Source organism: Sinohyriopsis cumingii, chromosome 11 (assembly GCF_028554795.1).
Source record: "Sinohyriopsis cumingii isolate HCF-2022 chromosome 11, ASM2855479v2, whole genome shotgun sequence".
NCBI classification, from domain to species: Eukaryota; Metazoa; Mollusca; class Bivalvia; order Unionida; family Unionidae; genus Sinohyriopsis; species Sinohyriopsis cumingii.
In genome coordinates, this window is record NC_142971.1 from 110,528,641 (window position 1) to 110,543,001 (window position 14,361).

Consider the following 14,361-nt stretch of genomic DNA (forward strand, 5'->3'; position numbering starts at 1 on the left):
ATATTTTTTCATAACATAGAGGAATCCTATACGAGATGAATTGTAAAAAATTAAAACTTTAAACAAATTATATGTCTTACTTTATACATTGTATCGAGAAAATGATCCACTTTCATAATAATTTGTACAGGGCGTGTATTGAGGGCATTAATAATTTGTACAGGGCGTGTATTGAGGGCATTAATAATTTGTACAGGGCCTGTATTGAGGGCATTAATATCCAGTTTATTTTGTTTTGTTTAGCCCGAGAATGTTAGGCGTTAGCAGATTACATTATGCCAGTCCATTCAGTTGGACCACAAAGTCAGTTGGAAAATGACTTTGATAGAAATCATTCGTCCCACTGAAGTCTGGAATGTTTTCAGGGATCAAGCCACTTTCGTTGCAGAAATACTCGACCAACAAATCCCAAAACACTTCAGTAATGCTCCTGACTTTTACGAAACCAAGCCACCAGCGACAGCTAATGGCTGATTAAATGCTTATGATATAAGAATTCTTATAGATAATTATTTAAATACGACATTTTGTCAACGGTCTGTGTCAATAAAACCAACAGCTGAGTACTGGTCGAGTACAATCAACCTTCCTATTGTCTCAAATTGGGTTTTTCTGATGGTAAAATACAATCCATCACCTTTCCTCCCTGTTTATTTCCTACTGCTGGTCAAAACACAGCTCTCGATCCTATCAAAGACACCATGAACAACAACGGATTCTTTGACTTTCGATACCCCAAGGAGGAAACATCATGTTCACCGAGAATGTGTGGGTCCTCATTATTTTCATCTCAATAAATTGTATTTTGACAGTGTGAATATGAGTATAAAAAGATTTTAAACAAAATAATTTATTCATGGAAGAAAATATCACAGTGAAACTAGGTTTTCAAAATGAGTACATAATGAATTGTAACTCGAGTGTCATGTGTACCAAGAAGTAGCTCAACAACGAGGACATTATTTGGGAGATATGTTCAAATCGGCCCCCGATACTGTGGCACTCTCTTGAAACATGAAAGTTGAGGCATTGATGTAAGGAACAAAAATTCTTCAAAATGTACTCATTATCGAAGAAAGTTGCAAACATACGGTATCTAAGTATCTAAGGAAGGGCAAAATGTATTAAGATAGGAAAAGAACTTCTTGGGAGCAGAGACACTTATAAATTCACTTCACTCATGTCGAAGGCAATGATTCCCCATCTACACTGCAGCAAGGGCATGGCAGAAAAAGAGAAAATGCACAAACTTCATTGTATTTCAACTCTATGGTCTGAAGCTAAGTAACAGATAAGAGCGAAAACCAACAAGTTTTGTAAAATTTAACAAATAATTTATTTCCCTAGAATGCAAAGTGAAACATTTAAAAAGATCGTAACAGTAATACAAATTAAATCCCAAATAGTCCTAACATTTTTATCACCAGTCCTAATAAATAAAGTTCAAATTAAATTCCAGTATTGTTCAAATGAAGATCCAGCACTGAATGGTATTGATGTGCCTGTAGTGGCATGTAAAGTGGTGATGTGCCAACAGTCTTTTGATGAATCACAGTAATATAATCCAAGATATGCTTGTTTGAACTCACTATAATTCCAGGTTAATGTTTCTATCCAAGAATGTGTTTCAGCACTTTGTAATTCCAGAGAATAATAATTTGAATAATAATTCTAGCACAAGCCAAGTACTGAACACAACAGTAAGACTGATTCTGCCTAAATATATCAAAGCAAGAAGAAATAATTTCTAGATAAATAATATTATAAAGTCTTCTACTTGACCTAGGTCACAATTAACATTTTCTAAAAAAAACAACAACAAAAACTTTTAATGGAAACTTCCATTCTAGAAGATTCTATAACTAAAATTATAACCAAGATGTGGTAAAGACCAGGTATTTTTATGGGGGAATTCCAAAAACATGACCCAGACACTAATAAATCTTTTTAATTTTATTGATAATGATCCTAATATTTAACCCACACTAATAGAGAAAATATTAGCTATATATTATTTGTTTACAAAAATACAAGTTATTGGTCAGGTACAAAATACTATTATAATTTATAATCAAGCAAGAACATAGTTTAGACAAGATATATCGTTTATACTTGCACATGTAATTGCAAGGACAATCATTTGTTCATTGGATAGGATGTATTTTTTTAGTCTGAATCAAAGTAGTACTGTGTTCCATTAGATTTGGAATACTAACGAATGCAAAATCCAAGAAGCTAGGCACAACATGCATCGTATGGATGTTTTACCTAAAGTGGGAAACGACATCAGTCAAATTCTGACCACATCAATGGCTATGTATCCTCTACGACAAGAGGGAGTTGAAACTTTTATCATTTCCTCTGGACTCCAATCAAGATAGAAGATAATGTCTTCCAATGCATAATGCCGATATGTTCATTCATTGGCATTGATTGTTTACTATGCAGAAACATATGATCCACGTAGGAATCCAAATAAAACATAGGGTTTATTATATAACCAAATTTTACTCATACTGTATTTAACGTAACTTTTTAATTAAATTAAATTAAATTAAAATCACAAACTGATGAGAGATGCAGGACATTGTGTAAGACAGCAGTATTCGAAACATGTTTGATTTCAATCTGTATTTTGGCAGTCAGCATACTTCAATTAGGCCCACGTGCAGAATTGTCCTTAACATGAGGAGTTTCACAATAGGCAGTATTTCGGTGAAAAGAGGGTGTCCATCTTTTCTCCAATGCATGGCAAAGCGCGCAAAGCAAACAATTCTCTGGCTGTTTCTGATAAGTAAGAAATTACATGCCACCAACTCTGCTTATACAAAAGAGAGACAGTTGCTGCTACACAGGCTTGTAGAATACTCACTTATACATCAACCTGACAATTTGGCTTGTTTGAAAATATCTTGCAATTGGATATAGAGCAAAATTCCATTTCGATATTGGTTTTGACAAATATTATTATACTTGCAAAATATCTGCCATACATTAGATGGTAAATGTACAGTGTGTGTGTGTGTGTGTGTGTGTGTGTGTGTCTGTGTGTGTGTGTGAAAGAGAGAGAGAGAGTTTTCAGAGACGGATACATCAGTGGGGTTCTTTATTATCATCCACAGTGGAGAATGATAGTCATCCTTGCATCTAATGTTTGAAGATGTCTTGACTCGGAATCTGGATATGATGTCTGGATCTGAAAGAACTTCCTTGATATCATGAATTTCTTCTGCCAAAAGTGTTTGTTGCAGGTATGGATGACTTCTTAAAAATGATGACATTCAATTTCTGGCGTGTTCGTCGATTTAATCTCATTTTGATTTACTGCTTCTGCTGTAGCTATCTTCACAGATGACAGATTTCCTACAAAGATACACGTCATAACAATTGTTTTCATTCAAATGATGAAATATATTTTCTTGTTAAAATCTATAGTTGTAACATAATATTTTTACTGGATGTAACACCCGTGTGAATTGTACTGCATGGATGAAGGCTATACAGTACAATATTTAGTACAGTATACAATTAACATAGTTGACAATTTCATTAGAAAAGCTTCCAAATTGTCTTTTAAGCATATGTGTAAATATACTGAGGGTAACATTTCTGTTAATCTTAAGAGAATACACAGTTAATTTCATCGATTCCTGATTTCAGGGTGAAACATTTAGCACTAAAATGCAGTGACCCATGAATCGGTAATTTTTTAAAAATATCTTTTTGGTTTTGTTTAGTTTTATTTTTTTACTTGATTGTTCTGTTTGCTTTCTGATGCGACATGGAGGACAAAATCTTTTATGATGACTTCTTCTTCCTAAACAATAAAACAATGAAGCTTCCACTGACGATTTTAATTATGACCTGGTGTTATGTTTTGACTTAGAATATAATTACTAGTAACACGATATAGTTAACAAGTTTGCTATGTATATCTATATTGTGTCTTTAATTTTGTTACATGCCTGTAGATTTCAGAGGAGCTATCAATAGGTGATGACAAGTTCTAAAATCAAATTGCAATAATAAACTTGTTTACAAGTTTGGGGTGATTTCCCACTGGGTTGGTCAGGTGGGTTCTATTGCGACGTGGGGTATATGGTGACATGTCACTTATTGAGTAGGAAAATAGTGCAATGAAAAGCCATATGGCTGTATATTAAGACGTAGATGTGAGCAGTTGATTCATTATTATTTCTTATGTTCTTGTTTTAGTATTAGTCCATGTCACAGAATAAGGCAAGAAATAACTTGGTTTCGCTTTAGAACGATTTGATCACTTTCATTACGCGAGATTATATGAATCTTACCATTATACATTTGAATATATGAATCACATTTTTGCTTTGCTATTTGTGAATGTTTGTGTATAGTGATTGAATGAATCGCATAATGAGAGCATGAAAGAATCACTATATTTGTAAAGTATATATATTTTTATTAATACATTTCATGAATTTCCATCTTTCATCACATGGTGTTGTGTTATCATTTGATCCAAGCATCCATTCAGGCCTATCCTGTGACAGTCTGCAGATGTGTTTTGTTGTGTTTAGATATGATGTGAGAGGAAACAATTATTTTGATTATTCATTGGAATTACAAAGTGCTCATTGGCTCTGGACTAAAATATTATTCTGGGATTATTGTGAATTTATTCAAAGGAGTTCTGAACAATCCCATTGTGATACACAAAGACAACTGGCACTAGGGCATATTCGAGGACGTGAAATTCATTCAGAACTCTCGATTCTTTTGTACTTGTGAAGAACTTTTAATGATTATTTTAGATTTAATTCAAAATACTGTAGCTTCCTTCCTATATGAGAAGTAAATTCTTAAATTTTTCAAAACTTGTTTTACTTCGTTCTTTGACGTTGTTTAGGACCATAGAGTCATAGCAAGAGAATGTGACCAGAGTATCATGGTTAAACGTGTGTGTGTGTGTGTGTGTGTGTGTGTAATATAGGTTGGTTTCAACTTGACTGATGATGTGATAATCTAGCTGGTATTGATTTACAAAGGAAAAGATATAGCGCCATCTGTTCATTGTAAGTGATCTATCAGGGATATAACTTGCGGTTACATTTTTTTATGTTTATAAAAAGATGGCAATATTGATCATCCATTTGTAGGTGAAAACGAACTAGTTTACCACATCACTGAACAAGCTGAAGCCAACAAAGAAACCATCACACATGCTTAAGCTTTGATAAAACTGGAAATAGGGATGTAAATATTTAAAATTTAAATGCATTTTGTATTTATTGTTAATTTTCTCTCGGTTTATTTATATATATATATATATATATATATATATATATATATATATATATATATATATATATATATATATATATATATATATATATATATATATATGTGTGTGTGTGTGTGTGTGTGTGTGTGTGTGTGTGTGTGTGTGTGTGTGTTAATAGGGATATTCAAGTTATGCAGTTCTCACCACCATGCATATTTGTCAAGGAATCCAATGCTATTTGATTACCATTGGCTGCCGTGTGTAATTGAACATCAGATGCATGGCCAGTTTTTTCATTTTGTTTTCCGGCTGACTTCTTTTTCCATTGTGACATACAAACGGCAAGGATACACATTAGTAGAGCAGCTCCTCCAGTTGCCGCACCAGCTATTAGTTTTGCTGTTGTATCTCTATCGATAAATACAATATACGTAATAATTATAATTTGTAATCCACTTTTCTTTGAGAAGTACATGTCTTCCGTTGTAATGATCATTCAGACAAACTTTGGAAGTAGAAATTAGTTTGTTCGGATAGAATCCCATCTTTACCTTCGTTTGTCTAAAAAAATAAACAATAAATGAAACTAAAAACGATGAGAAAATATCAACAGTATAAGCGCCAATAATATTATCATTATCATCATCGCTAGCATCGTTATCATCACTTTTCCCTTCCACTGTTTGGATTCTAAACTTGATAATGCCATATGCATTTATTCTACGTAAAATTGTCTATTATCAGAGATTGATGTACCATAAAAGTAAGGAAATCTGTTTAAATAATGCATTGCAACTTAGCAACGTTTGTACATTATAACTACCCCAAAAGTAAGATTAATAATTATATATAGGTTTCCGATATCATAAATAAAATAAGTTGCCACGTGTGTTTGCATCACTCGTTGGCTTTAACCACTCAAAAGCGTACTTGACATTTTAATTGAAGTCAATCTTTACATTTCAACGGTCCAAAGCAAGTCTGCATGCAAAGGTTTGAGAGATTGTGACAAGTACTTCCCATTTCAAAATTGTACAAACAGAGCTGAGAAAGGGACGGATTGTGACTCAAGTTCAGTTTCTTTTCTTTGTCTGCTATTTCGTTAGCCATAATGGAAAACAGGCCTGGAGTGGATGTAAAAGTTAACTATATTGCTTATATACCATGGTGCTTTTGCATGAGCTGTATGTATACAATCTGCATTTACATTTTGTTGTGGTCTTTTTGTACCATGTTCTCCGCCATTTTGGCCAGGGGATAAAGAATACACCTGATGAGCCCGCCCGTATGCCAGTAAAGATGACCGGTAGAGGCAGAGGTGCGGGTTCTTATTCTGCCATCAACTTCAAACTATGAGGGGTCCACTTTCATGTTGTGTCCTTGGGCAAGGCGCTTTACTGCCATTGCTCGGCACTAAATCGCATACTTGTACTGCTGTGCCATCAAACAGAATAATAAATTGCAGCCATTTCATGCAGAGGTCAGTAAAACAGAACCAATCCCAGCCATTTCACCACAGGCACTTGATTCCGGGGTAAACTAATGTGTACACTCACCAATTACCTGTTAATTGATGAGTGTACACATTAGTTTACCCCGGAATCAAGTGCCTGTGCATTTCACGCGGAAGTCAGTACCAGTCGGGCCAATTGTCATGGTCACTCGAACTTTATGTGTTGAACTTGTGTGTTGCGAGCGTTAAAATAACTTAGATGCAGAATGACAAGATGTATCGAGAGAATTTCATTTACATAATATTCACATTTTGTTCAGCAAAATATTCATATCATAATTCCTTGGACATCTAAGCAACTTGAGTGACTTACATATCGCAGCAGCCGTGAATACAGCATGAATCACACTGAAGTCTAACACCATCCCGGTAATAACAGTAAGTAAATCCCGCAACTGTATATGGAAAAAGACGAATGTTCTTTATAAGAAAATATGGTGCAACAGTACATGTTTCACAAGTTTGTGCACGTCATTTTTTTATTATTTTATCTGTGTGTTTTCCTATCCCACCCCACCCCCGGTCACCACCATACCTTACTTCAGTTTCTCGCTTTAAATAAAAGGACCTGCAGATGCTATTGTGATTGACGGAAAATCTTCTACAAGTGTTACGAGTCTATGCTCCTAAAATAAGTAACAGAAAAAGCCAGAAGCATCAAACGTTCTAAAATTCAACAGATAATTTATTTCCATAGAATACAAAATGAAAGTGGGAAAAAGAGAACTTACGGTATCGCGAATTAAATCCCAAATTAATCCTAGGGTTACGGACATAAGTCCATCTAATTGAAGGTGCTGAATAACTTTAATAGAAAATCAAATTAAGTCCAACATTGAAAGTGTTGATGTGTCTATGATGGCCTGTATAATGATGATGTGCAAATAGTCTTTAGTTGGATCACAATAATTCAATCCGAGAATATATCCATTTGTTTGTATTTCACTATAAATCCAAGTCTCTATTTCCAAGAATGTTATCAGAGCACTTTTGAATTTCCGAGAAAAATCACCTAAATTGAATAACTTGAAGAAATAAATTCCAGCCCAAATGAACTGCTGGTCACAACAATAATACAAATTTATTCTGCTAGATCTTAAGCACGAACGAATAATCTTTCTAGTGACAATATTATACAGTCCTCTACTTGACCTCAGGTCACAATTAACATTTTCTTTATTAAACAAATACCTAATGGAAAATAACCTTCTAGAAAGTTCTTACTGTTTATAAAATAAAATGTTGGTTATTATTAGATGTCTGTTACTAAAATTATAACAAATAACCATGATAATATCAGGTACACCAGCTAAATTGTAGGGGAATTCCAATAATCTAGACCAGGACCAAAATAAACATATTTACTTCTATTAACGATGATCCTTATATAAAATTCATACACATGGAAACTATTTTAGCTATGTATTAGTTGTTTATAGAATAAAATATATAAAAAAGAATAATTCAGGTCAAGTTGAAAATAAATTTGATAAAGTCCAATAAACAATGTAACATTATAATAACGTATAATGAAATATAAAAAAAATTAAAACGACTAACAAACAAACAATGTAAATCAAATATAGATAACACTGTATACTGACTTTCTGGATCCCAAACAGAAACAATTTTATGTTTCTTTGTTTTATCTGTGATAAAATTACTGTTAGATATATGGTGCTGTCAATAATTCAAATCTATAATTTTTCAATCAACTGTACCCCAGTGCTAATTAATTAGAGATGTGTATTGGTACTGTGGCCACAACATTGTTTGATTTTTAGTTTTTAATTCTTTTTTATTTTTCGGTTGTATTGATAATACTGGTATTGATGAAAAAGAAAAGAGTGGAGTTTTGTTTAGAACTAAGATGAACTAAGGATACTACGACGTTGGAGTTTTGTTTAGAACTTAGATGAACTAAGGATACTACGACGTTGGAGTTTTGTTTAGAACTAAGATGAACTAAGGATACTACGACAGTGGAGTTTTGTTTAGAACTAAGATGAACTAAGGATACTACGACAGTGGAGTTTTGTGTAGAACTTAAATGAACTAAGGATACTACGACAGTGGAGTTTTGTTTAGAACTCAGATGAGCTAAGGATACTACGACAGTGGAGTTCTGTTTAGAACTCAGATGAACTAATGATACTACGACAGTGGAGTTTTGTTTAGAACTCAGATGAACTAAGGATACTACGACATTGGAGTTTTGTGTAGAACTAAGATGAACTAAGGATACTACGACAGTGGAGTTTTGTGTAGAACTTAAATGAACTAAGGATACTACGACAGTGGAGTTTTGTGTAGAAATTAAATGAACTAAGGATACTACGACAGTGGAGTTCTGTTTAGAACTCAGATGAGCTAAGGATACTACGACAGTGGAGTTTTGTTTAGAACTCAGATGAACTAAGGATACTACAACAGTGGAGTTTTGTTTAGAACTCAGATGAGCTAAGGATACTACGAAAGTGGAGTTTTGTTTAGAACTCAGATGAACTAATGATACTACGACAGTGGAGTTTTGTTTAGAACTAAGATGAACTAAGGATACTACGACGTTGGAGTTTTGTTTAGAACTTAGATGAACTAAGAATACTACGACATTGGAGTTTTGTTTAGAACTCAGATGAACTAAGAATACTACGACATTGGAGTTTTGTTTAGAACTCAGATGAACTAAGGATACTACGACATTGGAGTGTAGCATTTATCCAAGACCTTCTTTCTGGTTACAAGCGCCAAACTGCACCTAGGAGTAAATATTTCTTATTGATCCTTAAGTTACGACTATAGCTCCTTCATCTTTAGTAATAAGATAGTTTTGAATATATCACTACTTCTGGTATTAGCTGAAGTAGGTGTCACGAAAAATATAGCACATTTCCACCATTTCTTGAAGCACTTTTCTATTAAACAGTACAATCTCCTCATGCTTAAAGAGATCGAGACTGTTCGCGATATTGACTAATAAATGAAAGACATAAACCAAACATTATTAGATTACGATTCGATTAATAGGAGTTACATCAAACCTATAATCGACGATCGATATATATATATATATATATATATATATATATATATATATATATATATATATATATATATATAGCTCTTGAAATTGTCAGATAAGAGTAACAACGAGCACTCACATTCTCGCATTTCCTTTCATGTTAAAACACAACATTTAATTGCAAAAATAACTCAGAATGATTTACTTTTTTGATGTTTTAATGTATTGCATCTGTGATTAATAGTTGAATAGACACTGACTGATAAATACGAGTAGAAAATTAATTATTCTGCATATTCTGACCGTTACCTGGTAAAATTAACGTAAAAAAGGAATAGAAGCTGAAAAAGCATTCCACTCAACTGCGAGAAAAAGCTACAGACAGGGAGCACCATTATAATAAATGTTGGTCTGTTCATAAATGCATGTAGTTATTAAGTGTGGCCCACACTAATATAACAATAACGTTCTGAAACATAATCCTCGTGACCATCCAACTAAATTGACCACAGTGAAATAGAGTCGCCGCGCTTCTTTTCCATTAACGAATTTCTGCAAGCCACCACCAATCCAAATGCAAACGATATTCGCGGAAATCCCGAGACTCTTCTTCTCCTCATCACTTGATACCATTGTGCTCTAAAAATCGGAATTCCTTTTGATCAAGGGCGAATGAAGAAAAACTTTCACGTGTACATGTATTAGCACGCAATTGTGCACTTAGAGAAACATGCACACACATTTGGATCTTCAGATCCTGCTCCCCTCCCAATCCCAGCTACCCCTGTCCTACGTTTTCATTGAAAAATATATGAATTTGGACTTAAACATCAAGAGTTGAGATATGCAACAAAACGTATTACCTGAATAGGGCAATGCAATTAGGATAAGGTGTGAAATCCAGGCCGACGCTTCACTGTATAAACTGAACATCCTTGGCTTTCTCGGCCTACGGTTGAATACTGTGTAACTCTATGTTCTAGAAAAAGACATATCATGCACGCATGACCTCATTGATTGGATTAACATAGCCTGATCGTCACAAAGTTCAGCTTTTCATCGTACTGCTTGACCTGCACAGGCAATAAAATGATATCAAGTATTCATCTGCGATAAACTCGACACTGATTGGTACGGTAGGAAGCATGGGCGCCCGCAGCATATGTCAAGGAGGGGGGGGGGGCATCGTGACCCTCCCTGGGAGCGCACAGTGATGATAAATTTAATCATGCAAATGAAGCTGAAAATATGTCACAAGATTCTGTTAAAAACGCTTAGTAAATATTAGCTTTAGTTTCCGATTGATTACTATACTAACTCTCCCGGCCGTGAATGACTGGCCCCCCCCCCCTCAAAATTTCCTGACCCCCCCCCAAAAAAAAAAAAATCATGCGGGCGCCCATGGCTACAAGTGGTGCACGATTCAGTACAGTTGTATAGTACTCTGATTGGGAAAAAGTGCTAAAATGATGGTAACAGTGATGCTCCAGTTCCTTCAATTAAGTATCCTTTAATATTTAGCAGTTAGTGTGTGAAATAATAGCTTATAAATCAATTCCATACCTTTTAGCCCACAGCCTTTGATGCAGCGCACAGCAATAGAAAGTGTATCTGCACTGAAAACGAGATGTAACGAAATGTCACTGACACTTGTGAATAATCAATTTAGTAACAAAGGATACGTCAATTTTGTATTAAACTTTAAGAAATTGAACATAAACTGTTTTCTGAACATGTTGTTTGCAGAATACAATGCACATTATAAGTCATGAACAGCATGACAAGGTGGTAAAGAGTCTGGACACCAGTTCCTAAAATGCAGGTATTGAGGTCTGTACTGGGCATAAGCAGCATTTTATAACGAAGTAATTGACTAACAGTATATGTATTTTGTCAATAATAATAACGACACAGTTTTCAGTCCCGGTCATTATGATTTTCCTAAAAATGGACAGTCTGGAATATTTTCATATTCTTTGATCATATATCTTACTATACATGCTGTACATCTATCTTACTGCTGATGCTGTACATCTATCTTACTGTGGCTTAGTGTTTAGAGCATCCGCCTCGGATGCGGGAGGTCGTGGGTTCGATCCCCGGCCGAATCAGGCCAAAGACTTGCAAAAATGGTACCAACAGCTACCTCGCTTTGGCGCTCAGCATTAAGAGATTAGTGTTAGGACTGGTGTCAGGATAATGTGACTTGGTGGGACATGATGCTACATGTCTGCGGCATGATGCCCCAGTGCTAGACATCACTATAAACTGCCACAATGCAGACATCGTAGCGATATGACTGAAAAATTGTTAAAGCTACGTTAAAAACACACACTATCTTACTGTACATGCTGTACATCTATCTTACTGTATATGATATACATCTATCTTACTCTACATTCTGCACATCTATCTTGCTGTATACGTTGTACATATATATATATATATATATATATATATATATATATATATATATATATATATATATATATATATATATATATTACCGTAGATGCTGTAAATCTGCTTTACTGTACATAATGTACATCTATCTTACTGTACACGCTGTACATCTGTCTTACTATATATGATGTACATCTGTCTTACTGTACACGCTGTACATGATGTACATCTATCTTGTTAAATCATCTGGACCACAACTGGTAATTTATTTTTCTCTGTTTTACTTATTGATGACTACTGCGTTCAAGTCACTAACGACTTTCTTTGTATCCTTGTAGTGGGTTCAAGACACTAACGACTTTCTTTGTATCCTTGAAGTGGGTTCAAGTCGCTAACAACTTTATTTGTATCCTTGTAGTGGGTTCAAGTCACTAACGACTTTCTTTGTATCCTTGTAGTGGGTTCAAGTCACTAACGACTTTCTTTGTATCCTTGAAGTGGGTTCAATGCAAAGTGTACAGAATATAAAAGTTTGTTCTACCATTTTCTCTTTGTGTTTCTTTCGCGATAAAAACCTTTGTGAAATCCCATCCCTAAAACTCACTGAATAAATTTGATGAATGTTACAGAACATTAACTGACACTGAAAACTTAGAGAAAATGAAAAAGGCGGCTTGCAGTGTGAGGTGTTGTAAAATTCACGAGACGATATGTAAGGAACAAGAAGCTTCAGGATTGTTGATAGTGAGCAATCAGTTACCATGACTAAACACATTACAATTTACGACAAATATTGAACACCGTATTCAATTCTACCATTTGGGGACTTGCACATTAAGCCACAATAAGTAACTAATTTATTTGACCGCATTCAACCCATGTGTGGAGTTTGTGACTTTGATAATACCATGTTAAACATGTCACAAAAACTGCCCCTTATATTGTACCTCATCTCTCCCCTACGACCAAGCCCAGTTCATAATTTGGAAACCACTACAACTGCCATCTTATTATCATATGTGCATATACTAAGAATTAAAAGGAAGACACTAATAATACTAGCCGTCAAGTTCAATGTAACTCTCTAGTACTTAGCCATATTATATTCGCTTGTAAAGGACATAATCCGCTGACATTAATGTACATGAAATATAAAATATTTTCAGGTTTGAAACGTATGGCGGTATAAAACCGACTTTACATCTTTGTGTTGATACGTTCCATTCCAGGAGTCAGAAAAAGGGAGCGCACAGTGATGACCCATTCATGGTATATTAATTTCTGCTGTTACCACAGTTTCTTTCTACTAAATGACCACGCTATAACATGTTCTGTTGAAGGTACTTGCTTACTGCAGGGGACGACAATTATCAAGTCTAATCAGTTTTGGAGCGGGATAATTACGATAATGTGACATATAAACATAAAAACCATTATTATTTTTATATCATATGTTGCACATCACCTTAGCCATGTGGGTAGGTCAACATCTGAATTGATGTCCCACGTATACTACCACCAAATCGCATCCTTGTATCTTGCTTTCTAAAGCACTCCCTGTCTTTGCAAATGACTACATCAATGATTTGCCCAGTGTACAAAATGTCACACACAAAATAATAACAAAAGCTGTTTATCATAAATAACGAAAAATGTCACTAAATCACTATTAACTTGTATGTGACTAACTGTACAAATGAGCGCCATCTCTTTCACTACAAGTAGCCTATTCGACACATCATTTAATCCGCAATAGAAAAACACATTGAAGTATACATATGTATTTGCCACATTCTCCGCAAATAAGCATGTTCATTATACTTAATTTAATAGTAATGATAGTCGTAACATCCAAAAGAAATGAACGAAGTGAATGCTATGAGCTATGTTGTCTACGGCGCGAAGTATCAAACTGACTTTTTAAGGTCTTAGGTCTTAGAAATACGTTTTTTGTACAACAGATTGTACCTCCACATTTATATTACAGTTTGTTAGTTAATAATTGATTATTTACAACTTATGACATTTATACGTGATACGTGATATCTGGCTAAACAACACGCACCCCCACTACGGAGCCTTTTAACGTTACCAATAGCCTTTAATAGACCTTTCCACAATTTTATTAAAGCCGCGGCCAAATATTTTAGGAGCGAAAATCTT

At 34.5% G+C, this 14,361-nt stretch overlaps 2 protein-coding genes across 4 annotated transcripts; both read right to left on the reverse strand.

Moving 5' to 3' along the window:
- Window positions 1-204: 204 nt before the first annotated feature.
- Window positions 205-10,792, reverse strand: LOC149789286 (uncharacterized). 3 transcript variants are annotated; one of them, XM_089975479.1, is made up of 4 exons: window positions 10,659-10,792; window positions 7,087-7,168; window positions 5,507-5,670; window positions 205-3,363 (listed from the first exon to the last, which is right to left on the reverse strand). In XM_089975479.1, the coding sequence occupies exons 1-4, from the start codon at window positions 10,726-10,728 to the stop codon at window positions 3,266-3,268; spliced, it is 414 nt and encodes a 137-aa protein (XP_089831605.1). In that variant the 5' UTR covers window positions 10,729-10,792; the 3' UTR covers window positions 205-3,265. The 3 variants fall into 3 exon arrangements, with proteins under 3 accessions (XP_089831605.1, XP_089831604.1, XP_089831606.1); XM_089975478.1 differs by having other exon boundaries at window positions 5,465-5,670; XM_089975480.1 differs by lacking the exon at window positions 5,507-5,670 and adding an exon at window positions 5,717-5,821.
- LOC149789287 (uncharacterized) lies at window positions 7,328-9,713 on the reverse strand. Its single transcript, XM_089975573.1, has 3 exons — window positions 9,620-9,713; window positions 8,707-9,242; window positions 7,328-7,399 (listed from the first exon to the last, which is right to left on the reverse strand). The coding sequence occupies exons 1-3, from the start codon at window positions 9,711-9,713 to the stop codon at window positions 7,328-7,330; spliced, it is 702 nt and encodes a 233-aa protein (XP_089831699.1).
- Window positions 10,793-14,361: the final 3,569 nt, after the last annotated feature.